We start from the raw sequence: 20,234 nt of genomic DNA, 5'->3' as shown, positions 1-20,234 counted from the left end.
GCGGCTCGCTCCCCTTCCCTCCTTCCTTCGGAGCTGGCAGGAATTCCATCCAGGAAAGAAAAAAAAAGGAAGAAAGCAAAGAAACCCAAGCGAGCAAAGCTCAGCCCGTCAGAGACGTGCATTTGTTTGGAAAGGGTGCCCCAGGGCCTTGGCCCCAGGGCTGGGGACCCTCTTGCCTTTGGGGACAGCCACAGAGTCACATGGGACCAGAGGAGGTCCCCTCATGCCTCCACCACGTTTCACACGTTTCACACTGGAGGAAACCGAGACCCAAGAGGAGAAATGATTTGTTCAGGGTGACACAGCTGATGGGGCAGCCCCAGAGCTGGAACTCGTCCGCCCTCCTCGGCCTGTCTTCTAGGACAGGAGAGAGCGGAGTGAGGGGCTCCTCTGGGAGAGGCCAGGCTGCGGAGGGTTCCACTACAAGCTGAGATGACCCGACAGTGGGCAACCAAGAGCAGTCTCCTCACTGAGAGGCCGCGCCTTGACTCCAGAGAAACGGGTGTGGAGTTCCACCCGCTGAGCGCACCCTGGGTGGAAATGCACTCCTGCAGCTTCTGTCAGGTTTACGGGGCCGGGGACTACCTTGATCCCCGCTCCCAGGACTTCTCGGGAGACTGAGGGACTGCGGGCAGCTCAGCTGGTTGTCAGAGCCCGCCTCAAAGTAAGCGGTTTGGCGCCACCTGGAGGCCGAGTGCTGCAGCTGCAGCTCAGCCACCCTGAGGCTGGAATCCCAAGGGGCTGACCTGGCCGGCCCCAGAGCACTGATGAGCAAGGGGCATGGTGGTTAACACTGAAGTCAATCGCTGTTCTCTCCTTAGACCATAGTGAGCTGGCTGTGCTTCCTTCTTGCTCTCTCTGGTCTATCCCATGCTGAGCCAAGCCCCATCGCAGAGCTAGAGCAGGCTGTGGGCCCCCCTCCTTCCTTTTTTGCCCCGTCTGCCCATGGTCCAGCCAGAGGGTATACCAGAAACCTGGGACTTCAGAGGCATCCAGGATTTCTTCCACCCTGTACTTCCACATGCCAGGATCCTCTCATCAACACCTCTCCACTCTCCGATAACCTCCCAGGGCTAGAGGGACTGCAGAGCTGGACCAAGAAATAAGCAGACCCTGACCCTAGGCCTCCAGTTGGTGCCATGGCGCTGAAAGTAGAAGAGGAGCCTCATAGGAAGGCCAGGGGATGGGCCTGCATGACCAGAAAGACCCACAGATAGAGCCACCTCTGCCCTATGGCAGAAAGCTACCGCAGGTCAGCCTGCACTTCCTTCACTCAACCACAGCCTCGACTCCATCTCATTTGCAGCTCCTGCTGCTCCAATGTGAGATTTTCCCAGAGTAGAAAAGCCATAGTTGAGCAACCTCAGCAGCAGCTACTTGAGACAGACTTGGGCAGCTCAGAGCAGAGCCTCTAGCCTGCTTTTGTGAGAGTCATTGGGGGCCCAGCCCTCAGCTCCTGATAAACAAGGCATATGGAGGACACCGACACTCAGTCCTCGTGGGAGGGGACCAGTGCTTAGTCTCATTCTGGGAAAGCTCCCGGCTGCGCAGCCAGCACGACCTCTGTACCCTTCTTCAACCAGGCCTGAGAAGGACCCTCCCTTGACTTCTGACCCATTGCATGTTAGTAGGAACTCAGGCTGGCCCAAGAGCTCTCCCCGCTTCCCCTTGGGGAGACCCAGTTCCATTTCAGGGACTCTTGCTCTGATCTGCCCAGGCTTTCTCTGTGTCCTCCCAGGGCCTTCCACCGGGAGCAGTTAGTGTCCAGCATCAGGCACTGCACCTGGAAACTCGCAGCCTGACCAGGGAGGCAGGCAGGAGCTCATGCGGCCATCAGCAATCATGCAGATGGTATGCAGTGCAGTCCTAGAGTGTGTGGGACAGACAGCTACCTCCCCACCCTCTTTTCTGGTCTCTGCTGCTCCTCCTGGTTTTTCCTTTCTCCATATGCTCTCCCTGCTTTCTCCCCCACCTCCTCCTATGCGGAGGGGAGGAAGGAGGAGACAGGGAAGGAGCAGGGAAAACTTGGCAACTCCATCTGAGGGGTGCCTCCAGCATCTGCCTTCTGAGTAACAGGGTAGCTCTGACACCTCCACCCTGGTCGAGGGCTGAGGGTGGCCCCTGGGGGCTCTGGCAGGTAGAGAAGGCTGGGCATGGCAGGAGAAGGGAAATAGGAAACAGGATAAACCCTACTGTATACAGGGTGGCGCTTACAGGGTAGTGGGGCAGGGGACGAACAATTTGGAGCTGTGATTCTGAATCCAGGGCTTAGCACCACAGGAAACTAGATGTGGAGAGACCAAAGTCTGAGGAAGCTGAGAAACTGGAGGATTAGCGGGGACAGGATTGCTCCATGGGAAAAACCAACAGCATAGGGGCTATAGGTCACTTAGTTCAGACAGACTCCAGGTCCTAGCTTCCATCCCGGCTCCATGTTTGCCCACAAAACCCACACACTGGACTCACGTCTGAGGATGGACAGACAGAACACGCTGAGCCTCACACTTGGCCACATGTCTTTATTCCCAGACCCTGTCCCTTCACAGCACAGGGCCCAGTGGAGGCCGCCCTTCCAGGGAGCCCAGGCCCACGTGGACGTGTCAGGAATGCTGTCCCGATCCAGCAGGGCACAAACCTCTCCTGCTCTGACACGGCACAGTGACCGGTGCCAACTCAGGGCAGCCCGTCTGCCAGCGCGCTGTTCAGACAGTTGTAGAGGTAGATATACTGCTCCTGGAGATGGACACAGGATTAGGAGGCTCGCCCCGCCTGCCCCAATCTAACAGAAAAAGGTTCCCTTGTGTGCCCCAACCCCTAGGGCGCCATCTGGGAGAGCGCACAGCGGTCCACAGCGCCACCTGGTGGCTACCCGGGTGGTGCTGCCTAGAGGCCTGGGCAGAAGCTCCCTCATCCCCCTGCCCCTTCCCACAACTGAGCCCCCACGCCCCCACCTCAGCCCCGTCGCCTCTGGTCGCCTCTCAACAGCGTTGGGGTCATAAGGCTACAGGCCTGAGACCGCTGCAGGGCCACGTTAAAGACATCCACGGTGCACTCAGACCCTGCCTGCTGCAGCAGCTGCTCCATGGCCAGGAAGGTGCCCAGCTGGGTCGCACCCTTGCTGCAATTGACCTAGCGTTGGAGGAGGTACCTAAAGGGGGTATGGCGGGGGTGTAGGGGGATGTGGGGAAACCCAACCTGGGCGCAGGGACTGAGAAGGGACACCGAACACTTGGTCAGCCAGCCAGCCTGGGCCCAGGGAGGGAGGCGGTAAATTCCCACCATATTCCTGAGGACAGGGTAGGGTGTGGAGAAGACGGGGGGCCATTGTGAGACTGTGTCCTTTTCACCCATAACCCAAGCAGGGCTCAGGGAGATCTGAGGCTATGCCAGAGGGGCAGGGAGGAGCTTCCAGTGTCCACTCCCCCAAGACTGTTGTCCAACAACACCTGGAGCAGCTGAGCAGTGTGCCTGGCTTCTTGCTGTTGCCCCGAGAGCAGCACTGGCCCACAGCAGCCAAGAAGGGCAGCAGGTTGGTGGCAGGCAGCTCACGCCCAGGTTCCAGGTATGGAAACTGCAGTCTCTGCACCTCCCTTTCCTTCCTGCTGTCCTGGGGCAAAGGCAAAGACATGATCGGCATTGATGCTGGAGAGGCAGGGAGCCCGCACATGACTCTTCCCCCACACACCATCCCATGTCCTGTGGCCCAACACCTACATGTGTAACCCTGAAGAGGGTACAGAGCCAGCCCGCTGTGCTGCTCTCGGCCACCCAGTGCACCGTCACCATGTCTGTGACAATGGGCTGCATCTCCGTTGGCCAGAACTCCTGTGGCTGGGACCAAGTTAGGGCTGCTCAGGCAACTTCCTGAGATCTCTGCCCCCGCCTTGGTGACAGACAGCATCGCAAACTCCCCGCCTCCATCCTCAGCCCTAACTCCTGAGCCTCCCTTCCTCTGTCCTCTGCTCTCTCACCTTCTCCGTGGCATCGGGTGGGCACCCAGAGACAAGCACATGAGTCCCGTGCTGCCACACCAGCTTCCAGAGCTCCTCTGGCCCTGCGGGGCCAGTCAGCACCACGTGGTCACGGCCAGAGGGCCCACCCTGCAGAGCACAGCTCATGGGCTTCCAGAGACTGAGGGTGTCCCCTATCCAGCTCACAACTCTAGGAGCCCCCAGCAGCCCCAGCCTGGGAAGTACAGGTGGTCAGAGAGGGCAGGAAACAGTGGCAAAACCAGCATCATCTCACAGGGAAAAGCCAAGCTTCGGGCGTGTCATCGGGGGGCTCTCCTCCACCGGAGAAAACTGTCCCTGAGAACAGTTTTCTGTTCTGAGGGAAGACAGTGAGGGTTATGCTGCCAGAGGCCCCTCAGCCCACGCTGGCCCCCTGCCTCTCCACAGGGTCCGCAGTGAGACTCACAGGAGATGGGGCTGTCCTGCTCATAGCCAGGAGGGGGCGTGGAAGAGCCAGCCTCGTCCTTGATGGCCTGTAGGAGGAGCTGGGAAGGAGATGGGTGCCCTGAGGCTGGGAGGTCCCACTGCAGGGCTGGCTCCGCAGGGGAAGGCTGCCCTTGGCTGTCACCCACTTCCTGGCCTGAAGTGTACCTCGTACTTCTTCAAGAAGCCAGCGTTGGCATTGGCTGCCCTCTTGGCACATGCCTGCATGAAGTTCATCACAGAGATGGGCCAAGACCTCGTCGGGGGGTTGGAGAGGGAGAAGGCAGTCAAGGTTCCCCAGCTCCCCATTCTAGTCTGCTCGGCTCTGCCCACGAACAGGAGCAGGGAGCCTGCCTGTGGGAGGCACAGGGAAGCTGGGACTTACTCAGAGAAGTTGGAGGGCGCTTCCAGAATCTTGTTCAGTAGGCAGCTGTGCAGGAAGGACGTACGGGCTCTGCCAGGGGGAGGGGCATCAGGCTGCTCAGCAAGAAGCGAGGGGGGCCTGCAGGGAGATTTTCCAGGCCCTGACCAGCAAGGCAGGGATGGGGTAGGAGGGAAGAGGGAGCCACTGAGAAATCTTCCCTCCACCGTCCCATGGTGTCAACGCTGACAGGGTCCTGTGCCACCTCCCCTTTCACAGAATAGGAAGCACTGCCCAGAGAGGATGGTGATGTTTTTGAAACCCTCTCCCCAGGGTCTTCTGTGTGCCCCATGAGCTCTCTTTCCTGGTCCCTCCTGTAGTCCTGTGGCCACCCACTTCCCTCCCACTCCTTCAGGGTCCCAGCTGCCCAGCCCAGTCTGCGAGGCCCTCAGCGGGGCCTGGATCATGAGGGGCCGGTGCATCCAGGGTGCATACACAGCACGGAACATGTCTACCACCTGCTCCTCCTCCAGCTGCTGCAGCAGCCTCGACAGGGCCACGAAGGTGCCCGTCCGGCTCATGCCACACTGCAGGGACAGCCCCTGAGGAGCTGAATGGGCGAAGGGGCTGCCCATGTCCCCAGATCTCCCCACAGTCCAAGAGCTCCCCATATCCCCAGGCCAGGCAGGGGGCTCTCTACCCTATGCACACACCTGCCCTCACCTGCAGTGCACCAGGATGGGTCCCATGCCTTGGGTGGCCCTTGCCTGCTCCTGTACCAGCTCCATAAAGGCGAGCAGGGAGCTGGGGGCCTCGAGGATGCTGTGGTTGGGCCAGGTGGTGAACCATAGTTGCTTCACCCTCTGCTGCTGGTGCTGGGCAACCTGAGAAGGGGGTGGGAAGGGGGCAAGGAGGCAGAGGGGCCCTGTTGCTGTTCCTTATCTTCCTAACTCCAGGCTCCTGTGCCACCGACCTCACGCTTTCTTCCCCAGCTGCCCAAGGGTAGGGGTGATGCAGACCAACTGTTCCTTGAGGGTGGCAGTTATGTCTCCCCCCTCAGGATGCTTTCTGAGCCCTGGGGTCCTTCTCTAGCTTCCTGGGTAACCTCTGCATATACAGGGTGCCGGGCAGAGGAGTGATTCAGGTCCCTGGCTTTGCTGCTCCAGGAGTGCACAACCTGGGAAGGCAGATGGACACAGGGGGCATGGGGTGAGGCAGGAACCCTGAGCTGGCATGGGGGAGGTCAGGAACCATCATGTCTCCCCTGCTTTTCCTTTCCCTCACTGTGTGGCCTCAGATAAGCCCTTAACCTTCTCTGTGCCTCCCTTCCCCTTCCAAACACACACTTCCCTAGGGGTGGCTGAGTGCTTGTGGTCCTCAGAAAGAGAGGGCTCCAGGGACCCAGGAGGTGAGGCAACCATCTCAGAGATCTCAGCTCTAAAGCCTGTCCCACCCGCTCATCCTCAGGGCACGCATGTGCTGCAGCTGGAATTCCCGCTTGGTCCACTCATCCTCAGGCTCCTTGGCCAGGAGGTGGATGGTGATGTGACCACAGATGACCAGGGTAGATTCTGCCGGCCAGTAACGCTCACACAGCACCTGGGGCCAGAGGGTTGGAGAGGGGAAGGGCGGCTGTGGGTCCAGCCCTGTCACTGCTGCCCCCTGCTTTACCCAGTCCCACCCCTCCCCACCCACCTTTCTGGTCCCTGCCACTCTGCTGGGATTCTGCTCTTTGTAATGACCCAGCTCCAAGGCTCCCTCCTCCAGGAGCCACTTTCCCTCGCCTGGGCTCCGGCAGCCTCGCCCTCAGACCTCTCATGACCCTCAGGATTCTGAGTCAGCTGCTAGGCTCCTGTGCCAGACAGGGCAGCCCTTATTCAGCAGCCATTGGCCCTGGGCTCACTGATCCAGCAAGAGGACAGACTCGGCAGCCTCTCTGTGTGTCCCACGGCCCTGCATCTGCCAGGCTTATCAAAAGGAAGGATCCATGATGGTACCTTTGACACCAGCCCTGGGCAGTCCCTACCCCTTGCTGCCTTCTCTGCCCAGAGCAAGAAGCCCGTAGAAACTAAGCCAAGCTGGGAGCTTACATACCTGGTTCCTCCCACTGCCTCCCCATCCCAGGGACGACCCCATCCTGGGTCTGAGTGGGAGGTGGTTCCACCACCCTCCAGGCCTGATTGGCCTCACTCCAGTCTGCCCCGCCTTCCCTGTGGGAAGATGCCAATGGGACCATTCCCGCAAGGAGAACGTGCGCCACCTGGTGGCCTTTCCAGGAGACTGCAAGGCGCACTCATCCTCCCGTTCTTCATGCCGACAGTCAGCACGACGACGACGCGGACCCGCGGCTCCCACACTAGCTGCCAGACGTCCTCCAGCATTTTCTTGAGAGGCCCCTGAGGGGCAATGAATTCCTGTGGGTGCATGGGTGTAGCCCTGGGGTGTAGGGGACAGAGGTCAGGAACATGTTAACGGGCGATGCTTGGTGTGAAGCACACAGCAGATTTCCGACATTCGACCTCCAGGAGTGAGGATGCTGTGCACACACCTGCATGTGTGCAAACACATGAACACATGTGCACCCAGAATGCAAACCAGGAGGGCTGACTTCAGAGACACCACTCCATCCCTGTCCCACCCCAAAGGGACAAGAAAAACCCCAATGAAAACAAGATACTGACATGCATTAAATAGCCCACCTAGGTCACCCTCTTCACCCACCCAGAGTCGCCTTCCTAAAACCAAACTGCGTTTCTTCCATGCTCAAAAATCTTCTAAGGCTCCCCGTTACCCACCAAATAGAGTCCAAAGCCCTCAGCCTAACAATCAAGCCCTCCTTCCTTCAGCCCCAGGCTATCTTTCCCATTACATCTCCCACCACCCAGCACTTCCCCATTCCCTCACCCCTACGCACCATTCCCCCCCACCCACCCACCCACACACACACACACACACACACACACTGCCTGAACGTTACTGCCTGGCTGTTCTCTGGCTGCTCCTTCCAGTCAACAGAATGTCCTTCCCTCTCTCATCACTTATCAAAATGTTACTCATCCTTCCATAAATCAAATGTCCCCTCCTCTGGGAAGCCTTTCTTGATTCCTCAGGTGGAGGAAGTTTCTCCTTCCTCCATGTGCCCTGAGCAGTGTTTTTTCCTCTATTACAGCCCTTGTCACAATGTGTGGTGAATGTCACACGCGCGCCCACGTGCTCCTTTGAAGGTGGGAAATGTGGCTAACTCAGCTCTGCCTCCTGCAGGCCCAGCACAGAGCACAGCACAGAGCCCAGCACACAGTAGGCCCTTGCTAGACAGCTGCTGGGTTGAGCTCATGAAGCCCAAGCTGGTGATCTCCTAGAGAGCTGCTACAGCTAACGAAGGCCAGTGCGGCCTGCAAACCAGTCCATCTCCTGAGCAGATCCCAGATCCCACGGACAGCCTCGCTGGTGGCCCTTACTGGGATGAAGTTGGGGTTGATGTAGTCAGAGTGAGGCTCTCCCTCCAGCCAGGTCAGCCTGACCCTGCAGTGGTCATCTGCAGAGAGTGAAAGCTGTACATTCAGGGCTGGGCACATGAAGCCCCCCGCCCCCATGCCAAGCCCTAGCCCTCTGCCATGCCTTCTCTCCTGTCCCCAGCACTCACAGGGTAGCACATGTGGGTAACGGTTCTTGGTGGTGTTGGCACCACCAGCCCAGCCTCCAGTGTGGGCTGCTCCTTGCCCACCTCCTTCAGCTCCTGCAGGGATCAAAGGCAGGCACTGGTTGCTGAAGTAGACCCATTTCACCCCATGCCAGGAGAGGGGCAATGGGGGCAAGAGTGCAACTGGGAGTTCCTCCAGACCTTCAGACAGGTCCTAGTCTTTCCTCCTCTGAGCCCAAGGGTGGTACAGGCCTTACCTCGAATTCCAAAAAGAGAGCCTGGTGCGCGTGAGCACTCTTGGCCTCCTAGCTCTGCCTGAAGCTGTGGATAGGGATGGGCCAGTGGGTCCACCTGGTGGGAGGGGGAGAGGGTAGCCTTCCAGCCTTAGGTTTGCAGAGTCCTGCCCTGCCCTCCCCTGGGTGACAGGTACAGAGCAGAGGACCTCAGTCCTGGCGGCACAACCTGATCACCTGAGGGCCTGCTGGAAACGCGGATCCTGAATTCCACCCTGGGTGTGGAACAGTGTGCATTTCCAGCAAGCTCCTCCAACGCCCAGCCTGGGCTGCAAACCACCAACGTGGAAGAATAGAGAAGGGGCAGGGGACATGTACGCATGTGCACACACACACACGCGTGAGTCTCATAGACTCCCTCCCCAGGTCCTGAGGAGGGCTCCTGTGCACAGCCAGCGCTCAGTTAATGTCAGCCCCAGGCTGTCTTTCCCATTACTTCTCCCGCCACTCAGCACCTCCCCACTCCCTTACCCCTACGCACCCCCGACCCCTACAGGAGGTTGACATGAGGGAAAGACCTATGGCCTGATACCATCTACATGGTTAGTCAGGGAGAAGGTGGGAACTGGAGAAGGTGTGTGTGATGGTTAATTTTGTGTCAACTGGGTTGGGTCACAGTGCTCAGAAGGTTGGTCAAACATTATTCTGGATGTTTCCATGAAGGTGTTTTTTTGTATGAGATTAGCATTTAAAGTGGTTGGCTGAGTAAACTCTAATGTGGCTGGGCCTCATTTAATCAGTCGAAGGCTTTCATAGAACAAAGACTGACCTTCAAGGAATCCCGGCAGCAGGCTGCCTCCAGATGCTTCCCCGAGCCTTTGGCCTGCTGGTCTACCCCAGATTCCTGGACTCACCAAGTCACCACAATCACATGAGTCAACTCCTCAACATCTCTCTCTTCCCCCTCTCTCCCTCTCCTCTCCTTCCCCGACCTTCCGTCCTCTCTCTCCCTGCTCTCCTCTCTCCTCTCCCCACACACACCCTGTTGGTTCTGTTTCTCTGGAAAGCCCTGACTTATGTATGAGTGCATTTGGAGGAGTAAGAGGCCACATGGGCAGAGAGGAGTGGGGAGCGAGAGGTCCAGACATTGAAAAGGTATTTGGGGAGGTGTGGTGGCTGAAGAAGAAGAATGGGGGTCTGGCAGAGCCTTGCAACCCCCTGACTGGGACACAGTCACAGCAGAGTGGGGGCCAGGGGAGCTTCAGCAGTGCCGCCATGGCCCCCACAAGGCAGAGGCACAGGAAAATGCACTCACCGCAGGTTGTAAGCTGTCAGCTCTTGGGAAAACGGATTCTTCCCTGCCCTGCAAAGGGTGAGGGGGCACATGGGAGGCAGCCCCAGGGGCAGGGAGCTGGCCCACTCCGGTCACGAAGTTCTCCCCAGCCCCCAGCCTTCCCTCCCACTCACCTCTGCCCCTTCACCTGCCTCCAGCACAGCAGGCCCAGCACAGCACAGATGGTGAGGACACAGCCAGCCATGAGGCCCTCCACTACCGGCAGGGGCACTGCTGCGGGGGAGACACTGGCCTGGGGCTCTGCGGAGGGAAGGGAAGAGTGGAACATAGCCTTGTCCCACAAACCCTGGGGGTCATGCCAAGCTCTCCTAGACCTGGGACCCTCTGGGTGAAGGGTACAGTGACAAACCCCCTCTACCCTAGTAGTCCCAGATATCAAACTGAGGCCAGACATGGCTGCCTCGGGGGAACATCTGGATGGGAACTGGGAACACCCAGCAACCCCTCCCTGACCCCAGCTCCTCAGGATGCCCCAAAGACCCCACTCCCTTCCCTGACACCATCAAAAGAAAAGAAAGCCGGCAGAGGCCTGGTTTCCTGGACTTTCTAGAACTGCACTGTCCTTATACGGTAGCTACCGAACATTTGAAATATGGCAATTCCAACTTATGATTTGCTGTAAGTGTAAAATGCACACCAGATTTCAAAGACATAGTAAGAAAGAAAAGAATGTAAAATATCTCATTAGAAGTGTTTTTGGCCAGCCGCAGTGGCTCACGCCTATAATCCCAACATTGGGAGGCTGAGGCAGGTGGATCACCTGAGGTCAGGAGTTCAAGACCAGCCTGGCCAACACGGTGAAACCCTGTCTCTACCAGAAATACAAAGCTGGGTGTGGTGGTGGGTGCCTGTAATTCCAGCTACTCAGGAGCCAGAGGCAGGAGAATCACTTGAACCTGGGAGGAAGAGGTTGCAGTGAGCCAAGATCATGCCACTGCATTCCAGCCTGGGCAACAGAGAAAGACTCTGTCTCCAAAAAAAAAAAAAAGTGTTTTCAATGGGTCACATGTTGATATTTTAGATATTTTGGTTTAAACAAAATGTCACTAAAATTAATTTCACCTGTTTCTTTTTACCTTTTTAATGTAGTTTTAAAAAGACATTTAAAATTACTTATGTGGCTTGCCTTACATTTCTATTGGACAGGGCTGTTCTAGAGCCCCGATGGCCTGGGAGCATCCAGGTATAGAGGGGCAGAGCGGGAAGGTAGCATGAGTGTGGACAGCAGCCGACCACTGCAATGCCTCAGACTCTCCTGCCTGCACTCTCAGCTCACCCAGGCCAAGTCTGGTGCTAAGAGCACTTTCGTCACTGGCTCTGGGTCTACCCACTCTGCTAGGCAGGACATGTTATCCCAGTAGTCTAAGCTCAGTCCTTCCTGCTACTGGTTGGTGATGAGCCACACAAGAGGGTTCCCAGTTCTCCTCCCCATCTCCAGGGTCCAGCTGGAGCCCATGCCCAGTGCCCATCCTACCTGAGACGGCTGAGAAGGAGTTAAGGGTCTCAGGAGGGCCACGCGTCGTAAAGGCTGCAATGCTGAACTTGGGCAGAGAAACAGGACCTTCTGCTGGGGAAGGGCAGGCAAATAAGGTGAAGCCCCTCCCAGCAATCTGGGTCACGAGCAATAGACACTCAGACAGCAAGTGCTCCCTGGAAGGGGTGTCCGAGGAAGAGAAGAGACAGTCATGGGTTCTTAGTTTCCATTTCTGGTTGGGCCAGTAAAGCCACTTCCTCACCCCTCCTATCTGCTTATCAGTAGAGACAGAAACTAAACACTATGGCCTCAGGCTCTAAAGGCCTAAAACAAAAGAGAACAGAGCAATAACAAAATAAGGCAGGTTGGACAAGCTTGGCAGAGGTTAAATATCATGCTATCTGCCACCTTACAGCAAACCCCATCTTCCTTGCCTGAGAGTAAGAGGAAGCTCTAGAAATAGGTACCTGAGCCTGGCACCCCTGTAATCCCAGCACTTTAGGAAGCCGAGGCAGGCAGATCACCTGAGGTCAGGAGTTGGAGACCAGCCTGGCCAACATGGTGAAACCCTATCTCTACTAAAAATACAAAAATCAGCCAGCCATGATGACCTGTGTCTGTGGTCCCAGCTAGTCGGGAGGTTGAGGCAGGAGAATCGCTTGAACCTGAGAGGCAGAGGTTGCAGTGAGCCGAGATCAGCCACTGCACTCCAGCCGGGGTGACACAATAAGACTTTCTCAAAAAAGAAAAAGAAAAAGAAAAACATAGGTACATGGATATCCTGGGAACTGCCCTGGCAAGCTGAAACAATATACTCCACTTTCCTTTTTGAAAAAAGAACCATGTAACAGATAGATGTTCGGGTTTTTGCCTTGTCTGCCAGGAAGCTCAGTCAAAATAACTCTGTTGGCCTTAATGGACCATCACATGCATTCTGTTTATAAATCAATCCAGATCTCGTTTCTTTACAAACCACAAATGAAACTTACAAGTTTCATCACTCCCTTCAGCCTTAGCGCTCACCTATACTGGGAACCTGGCTTGAGCTGCCCATTGCACATCTCTTTGGTGTGGCCACAGTCCTCTGTACCCACAGGCACTGTCCAGGATCTCGGCACAGCCCAGGGCTCCGGGTAGAAGGGGTTGGGAGCAGGACGGCCAGGTAGGAGTCACGTCCTCTGTAGTAGTGTTCATGCCATGTATGGTTGATGGTTTCCCCGGAAGGCTGAGGCACTGAGAGAGGAGTGCGGAACTGGCAGCGCAGGGTGGGCAGTGGGGCCGAGGCCTCTCTTCCTGCCACAGAGGGGCTGCCCTATCTCTCTAGCGGGTACCCACTAATCACATTAGCACTCTCCTCTAGAACACTCTGGTCCCCCTTCCTGCTCCGAGACTGACACCAGCCTCACATACTTCATCTTACCAGTCGCAGCCCCATCTTACCCCACCGCCGTCACCCACTCCATGCCACGGCTAGGGTCTCCCCATCCCCTCCTGGGCCCAGGACTCACGTGACATGTTGATGGTGGCAATAATGCCGTACCACTGGATCTGCCCATCATCCTTGCCAAACATACCCTGCGGGATCATCACTCCCATTTCTGTCCCAGGCTCCAGCTCAGGGGTGGGGCTAACGCTGGGGAATGCTTGGCTGGGGATGGAGAGGACAGTGAGGACCTGACTGGGTGCCTAGCAACCCATCTTCAAGGGCAGGGACCATACTTTCATAGCCCCAGTGCCCCTCAGTGCCAGGGGCTAAATAACCAAGGCTGGGTGCAGTGGCTCACGCCTGTAATCCCAACACTTTGGGCTAAGGGAAATAATTAAATAAGGACTAGAAGGTTCCCGGGCTAGGGTACCAGGACACAAGGCTCAAAACTATGGTATCAAACTAGCAAGATCAGGGCCAGAGGAAAGGGCTGGGCCCTGGAGAACAGAGAAAACCTCAAGCAGCCAGGACCCGGGGAGTGACATCCCCAGGAAGACATGGAACTGTGGGAGCATGTCTTCTGCACAGAGAAGTTGCCTACCCTCAGCAGAAGTGGAGCACACCAGAGTGACTGCCCAACTCCACAGACTGTTCCTGCCCAGCACGGCGAGGCTGAGGCGATAGGAAGTGGCAGGCACCAGGCTGGGCAACAGGACTGCATTTTTGGAGGTGTCAGCCTGGAACATGCTGACATTGACATGAATGCCCATGAAGTGGGCATTCCCTCCTGCCGCCAGCTGCTCTGCCACCACCACACAGGTGCCCACCGGCGGTCCGCAGCAGGCACCATCCAGTTCAGGGCCAGGAAGGTGGCCTCAGGCTGGCACTGCATATCCTCCACAGGGCCAGGCTCTGTAGGAATCAAAAGGCTCTGTGTTGGGTGGGGGTCAGTGCACTCCCCATAAGCAGGGCTTCTGGGTGAAGGGCTCTCGAAATCTGCAGGCACAGAGGGACTGGGCATTTATGCCCACGGAAAGGGGTCTCTGCCAGGCGGAAAAACATCTCCTTTGGACATGACTGCCCACCTGGAGAAGCATGAGGGGCATAACCCAGAGCAGAGTGGGTGCAGCATCCATCTGGAGAGAGCAGTGGCTCAGAGCCGAGCAGGCAGTGGGCTGCCGCCCGGATCGGACCTGCATCTCCGGGCACCTTCATCCTCCCACTGCTGACGTCAGCATACCAACAAGCAGCACCACGCGGTGAGTGGACGCCTGCAGCGGCCCCGCCTGGCACAGCACTGACAGGGAGAGGTTGCATCCAGGTATGAGGCCCCTCAGGATGAGGTGAGCTTGACCTGGCACCAGGGGGTGCTCCCAGGAGAGGTGCCCCGCCTCTGAGAGTTGGGATCCCCTTCTTGTTCCGAGACTGTGTACCCCCAAGGGGCCGCTGACCCAGGCCAGGCTGACCACAGTGGTGCTTGCATGGCTGGACACCAACAATTCACTGGGTGGGCGCAGGGCTACAGAGGGAGGGAAAGAGGGAGGGAGAACAGTCAGCCAGGCCACCAGCCCCACTCCCCAGAGTCCCATGCTTGATGCCATGGGCCTGTTGACCCCTGCAGGGCCCTGAGGTGTGGAGATGGAAAATGGGCTAAAGGGGGCACCACTGAGGGAAGACCCAGGGCTCTCTGAGGCAGCCTTGCTCACCTCTCCTGCATCTCTGCCTTCCCCATGCCTCACGGGTCCAGCCAGAGGTGTTGGCTGCTGCAGTGTGGAGGGGCCCACCCTACGTGACAACCTTCACCTCGTACTTTGTGCCTGGAGTCAGACTCAAAAAGCTTGTGCTGGCCACCTTGGCTCCCACAGTGATGGTGCTTGCCTGGGTGCCTGCCTGGTACAGGGTCACCTGGTAGCCGTCTCAGCCCCTGGGGGCATGAACCCAGGAAGCCCAGAGCTGGGTGGGACCTTCACTCATCACATTTACCAGAGGAGGGGCAAGCAGGCCTGCGAGGAGAGCAAGATATGGAGGGTGTAGAGAAAAGGGAGAAAAGATCTACACTAAATCTCTGGCTCCTCCTCCCCAAAGATCCCCAATTTCTCCCTCCATCCTTGGCCCTATCAATAAACACCCAGGAGCTAGAGACACCATTTCAGGGCATCCAGTGAGCCCAGGATTCCACTGGAAAGCAGGGCCCGCCACTGACCCCAGGCAGCAGAGTCCAGGCTAAGCCTGAGTTGAACAGATGAACTAATCACTTACTCTCACCACACTCCCACCGCTCTCAAGGCAGAGCTAGGCTGGGCAGCATGAGTGTTAAACCGTGTCCCTTCTCCCAGCCCCTGCACAAAGTAGCTTTTAAAGACCCTTATGGCCGAGTGCGGTGGCTCATGCCTATAATCCCAGCACTTTGGGAGGTCTAGGCAGGTGGATCACCTGAGGTCAGGAGCTCGAGACCAGCCTGGCCAACATGGTGAAACCTGTCTCTACTGAAAATACAAAAATTAGCTGGGCATGGTGGTGGGCGCCTGTAATCCCAAATACTCGGGAGGCTGAGGCAGGAGAATTGCTTGAACCCAGAGGCAGAGGTTGCAGTGAGCCGAGATTGTGCCACTACACTCCAGCCTCCTGGGCAACAGAGTAAGACTCCAGCTCAAAAAAAAAAAAGACCCTTATGTGCAGCCAGGTGTGGTGGCTCACGCCTATAATCCCAGCACCTTGGGAGGCCGAGGCAGGTGGATCACTTGAGGTCAGGAGTTCGAGACCAGCCTGGCCAATGTGGCGAAACCCCAACTCTACTAAAAATACAAAACTTTGCTGCACATGGTGGCAGGGGCCTGTAATCCCAGCTACTCCAGAGGCTGAGGCAGGAAAATGACTTGAACCTGGGAGGCAGAGGTTGCAGTGAGTCGAGATCACACCACTGCACTCCAGCCTGGTAGGCAGAGGGAGACTTCGTTTCAAAAAAAAGACCCTTACGAGGATGAACAGGCAGGTATCTGGAGGTCCAGGCAGCATCCCTCCACCCCCAGAGCTTGAACTCACTGGAACTCAGGAGCCACACAAGCCTGGCCCAAAAGTCAACACTTCTTTATAAATGGGGACACTGAGGCTCTAAGAGGGCCAAGGTTTGCTCTAGGGGCTGAGTCCCAGCTAGAACCCAGGTCTCCTGACTCCCAGGGTGACCTCTTCCCAGCTCCCTCCTAGTCTTTACTCCAGGCAGGATCCAGACAACAGTGACAGGGGCAGGAGGAGGCTGGGAGGGGAGACCTAGGGCAGGGGTGGAAGGAGCCACCACATTGGAGACGGATGCGCTGAGGGTGGGGAGGTCCATCTGTCCCTCAGCTCCACCAAGGGCTCCACAGGCAGAAAGAGCGGGAGGACCCAGGCCACATGGGAGGGGATTCCCAACCCAACTCTATGGGCCCCCAGGGCTTCCGGGGAGGAGAAAATCTCCCCACGTGTCCTGCACTTCAGTAAAGGCAAGGAGCATGGAGCTGGTCACACTGCCTGCTTGAATCCCAACTCCCCACTGTGCTGAGGAACCTGGCGCAAGTTATTTTCTGTTTCTCTGCCTCAGTTGCCTCATCTGTGAAATGGAGAAAACCACAGTAACTACTTCCTAGGCTTGGTGTTATGAGACTTAATGAGGGCACACAGGTAGAAGACCTGGCTGAGTGCCCAGTAAACGCTAGCCATTGCTGTTATGATTTTTTTTTTTTTTTTTTTTTTTTGAGAGAAGTGGTCTCACTCTGTCACCCAGGCTGGAGTACAGTGGTGCGATCTCGGCTCTGCAACCTCTACCTCAAGCTAATTTTTGTATTTTTAGTAGAGATGGGGTTTTACCATGTTGGCCAGGCTGGTCTCGAACTCCTGACCTCAAGTGACCCACCCGCCTTGGCCTCCCAAAGTGCTGGGATTACAGGCATGAGCCACCGAGCCCGGCCTTGCTATTGTTATGATTAACCACTTGTGGCCCACTATCACTCACCTCCCTACTGCCAGCCATGAGAGAGCATGAGGAATGTCATGCCCAGGGCCACTATACAAGTCAGCAAACCCCTTCTAAGAAGGGTCTGCCCACCTTCTAGAAGGCCTAAAGGGCCAGGGCCCTGGGGGAGTCCCAGTGAGGGGAGTGGGGTTACCTGGTGCCTAGGGACTGAGGGAACAACCCTAAGCTGGTACTTGCCCCACCATCAGCCCAGCTGCCTGCCTGAAGACCACAGAGGCCAAGGGGACATGCAGCTCCCTGGGAATCCAAGGAGCACGGTAGGGGAGGGCCATCAGACGGCACTCACATGTCCAGCCTGTGGCGTTGGTGATGCTGCAGGGTGACCAGCTGCACCAGGAACTCGGTGCCCGGAGACAGCTAGGCCCACGAGAAGTTCTGGACCTCTACAGCCAGAGTCTCCTCCCTTTCCAGAGTCAGAGGCCTCAGGCTATAAAGCTGTGCCAGGAAGTCCTCCCTCCCCACTGATGGGGGACTCCAGGAAGCCCTCAGGGCAGGAGGCTGGATGGCAAGGTTCAGGCTCAAGTTGGCAGGAGGAGCAGGGACTGGAGGAAGGACAAGGGAGAAATAGATGTGGAGTCACCCGAATCCCCTGCCTCTCCCCCCATGAGCTACACCCATCTCCTCAGTCCCCAGGCAAGCTCCCAGCACTCCCCACCTAAAACCCCCGCTTCCACAGGGCTCAAAGGCCACCCTCCTTTCCTTCCCAGGAAACCCTCTTAGACAGATGCTTGCCCAGACACCTGCTGCCCCGCTTCCTCCCTGTCTGCCCTTTGAGGGCATGGCGCCAACCCTCACACCTCTGAGGGCCCCAGTCTCCAGCTCACCTGCTGACGTTCAGTTCCGGTTCAGTCTATCTCTGGCCTGTGGACCTTGGTGCACGCTTAGCCTCCTGCTAAGGTCCTCTCTACCCATCCTCCCCAGCCCCAGCAGATGCCTCTGGGCAGGACCCCACCCTGTCCCCCACCAGCTTGCTCTCACTCAGCTCACTCTTCTCCGGGAAACCTCCTCTGACTTTTTAAGCAGATGTCCCTTCTGTGAGTCCTAAAAGATTAGACTGAACCACATAAAATTCCTGAGATGCAGCCATTTTAACCAATAGGAATGGAGTTTCATCGAGTTCAAGCTAATACATTATGCACATTCCAATTAGTGCATTAACAGGTATTATGATATATAAAGTAAGCCATCTGCTTACTTATCTTCCTGAGGCACTGAGGACTATTCATCATTTTGGCCTCAGCAACTGGTTTCATGCCAAGAAAATGACAGTCATTCATTAAATAATTGTGGGATGGATGGATGGATGGATGGTGGATGGATAGATGGATGGATGGACGGTGGATAGATGGTGGATAGATGGTGGGTATATAGCTAACCAGATGGAAGGAGGTAGAAATTGCTTGCAGATAGATTCATGAAAAGTCTCATCTTGTACTCATGGCCTTCTGAGTCAAGAATATGGCACACAAGGCCAGGCGCAGTAGCTCATGCCTGTAATCCCAGCACTTTGGGAGGCCGAAGTGGGCAGATCATGAGGCCAGGACTTCAAGACCAGCCTGGCCAACATGGTGAAACCCCGTCTCTACTAAAAATACAAAAATTAGCCAGGTGTGGTAGCAGGCACCTGTAATCCCAGCTAGCTGGGAGGCTGAGGCAGGAGAACTGCTTGAACCCTGGAGGTGGAGGTTGCAGTGAGCCGAGATCACGCCACTGCACTCCAGCCTGGGTGACAGAGCAAGCCTCCATCTTGGGAAAAAAAAAAATATATGGCACACAGTTCAGCCACAGTGGCTCACGCCTGTAATCCCAGCACTTTGGGAGGCCAAGGTGAACAGACTGTTTGAGGTCAGAAGTTCAAGACCAGCCTAGCCAACATGGTGAAACTCCATTTCTACTAAAAAAAAATTAAATAAAATAAAAATACAAAAATTAGCCAGGCAAGGTGGCGGGCGCCTGTAATTCCAGCTACTCAGGAGGTTGAGGCAGGAGAATCACTTGAACCCAGGGGTTGAAGGTTACAATGTGCTGAGATCCCGCCACTGCACTCCAGCCTGGGTAACACAGCGAGATTCATCTCAAAAAAAAAAAGAATATGGCACATAGAAGTGCAGAGTAGAGGATGCCAGTCCCCCAGTCCACCACCTGGGGCTGGCCTCCCACAGGCTGCAGCCAGGAACTCACAAGTACAGGTGTGGATCTTCTGAATGCTGGAGTTAAGGTTCCCCGCCCAGGCCCACACTGACACGGCACAGCAGGAGCTGGGCACCAGACTCCTCAAAGTCAGGCTGGAATTGTCCGGGCCCAAGTCAACAAGACCTCCCAGTGACCTCTGGCTGCCCTCCTAGTGCCAAGCGACCCTGTAGCCTTCCCGCTGTCCTGGTGCTGGGGCCCAGTCAATGGCCAGGTCAGAGGGGCCGCCCCTGCTGATAACCTCCAGTAACTGTGGTGCCAGGGGACCTGAAGAGAAAGGCAATTTGGTGAGGGGTCCATATACCGCCTGCAGCCCTTTGGTGCCCCCTGCCCAGCTCTTCTGAGCCTCTCCCCTGCTCTGACCTCCCTCCCCTGGTTGCAGTGAACTGAGATTACGGCACTGCACTCCAGCCTGGCAACAGAGCGAGACTTCATCTCAAAAAACAAAAACAAAACAAAACAAAACAAAAACAGAAAGTGCTTAGCAGAGTCCAGCACACAGAAGGGTTCAATTGACAACTACTGTCACCACCATCATCCCCTCAGATAGGTGCCCACCACCAGCCAACTGGAGGTGCACTCCCTCTGAGCCTCCAAAGACGCCGCCTCCCCTGCCTGTTGCATCCTGGCTACTTGACCCATGGAGAAGAGATGGGAAGTCTCGGCTGTGTCTCCTTTACCCCAAAAGGCACTCCCAGGTCCACTCTGTGGCATTGGGCCCCACTGCCTAATGGGGCCCGGCAGCAACACTGAACGTCAGCTCATAGGGGGTGCCCGGAGACAGGTGAAGGAAGGTGTGATGGGAGACTCCCCGTCTGACTACTGCCATCAGGTTGGTGCCACCTAGGAGGTCTATAAGCACCACGTGGAGCCAGGCAGCCCCCCTTGGAGCCATTCCCAAAGGCTTGCAAGGCACTGGTGCCCTGGGTATGCAGTACCAGGTGATCCGGAGACACAGGGGCTGCAGGAAGGATGGAGAGAACAAAGTCCGGCTCAAGAAAGACCCCTGGAGCAGGATGCTTGCAGGGACCCTGGCACTAGGGAGCACAAAAGCCCAGGCACATTGGGGCACGGCTGCCTGTGAGGCGCCGGACTTTCCACCATTCCCACCACT

The 20,234-nt window shown here is 56.7% G+C and overlaps 1 protein-coding gene across 50 annotated transcripts in view; it reads right to left on the bottom strand.

Annotated features, from left to right (window-relative positions):
* Window positions 1-2,504: 2,504 nt before the first annotated feature.
* The window catches only part of LOC135969533 (receptor-type tyrosine-protein phosphatase V-like), a 42,922-nt gene continuing 25,192 nt past the window's right edge, over window positions 2,505-20,234 (bottom strand). For 5 of the 50 annotated variants that reach the window (XM_074032741.1, XM_074032766.1, XM_074032786.1 and 2 more), the window contains 16 exons: window positions 17,217-20,081; window positions 14,628-14,924; window positions 14,007-14,440; window positions 13,523-13,833; window positions 13,004-13,143; window positions 12,519-12,728; window positions 10,135-10,261; window positions 9,983-10,030; window positions 8,692-8,785; window positions 8,438-8,530; window positions 8,253-8,329; window positions 6,889-7,230; window positions 6,248-6,393; window positions 5,518-5,971; window positions 4,417-4,957; window positions 4,120-4,321 (listed from right to left, as the gene is read on the bottom strand). In XM_074032741.1, the coding sequence (XP_073888842.1) occupies window positions 5,935-5,971; window positions 6,248-6,393; window positions 6,889-7,230; window positions 8,253-8,329; window positions 8,438-8,530; window positions 8,692-8,785; window positions 9,983-10,030; window positions 10,135-10,261; window positions 12,519-12,556 (1,002 nt within the window). In that variant the 5' untranslated portion in view covers window positions 12,557-12,728; window positions 13,004-13,143; window positions 13,523-13,833; ... (1 more) ...; window positions 14,628-14,924; window positions 17,217-20,081 and the 3' untranslated portion in view covers window positions 4,120-4,321; window positions 4,417-4,957; window positions 5,518-5,934. The other 45 variants (XM_074032763.1, XM_074032816.1, XM_074032746.1 and 42 more) reach the window with 44 other exon arrangements.

This window comes from Macaca fascicularis, chromosome 1 (genome assembly GCF_037993035.2).
Source record: "Macaca fascicularis isolate 582-1 chromosome 1, T2T-MFA8v1.1".
NCBI lineage: Eukaryota > Metazoa > Chordata > Mammalia > Primates > Cercopithecidae > Macaca > Macaca fascicularis.
This window is presented reverse-complemented; position numbering and strand designations above follow the sequence as displayed.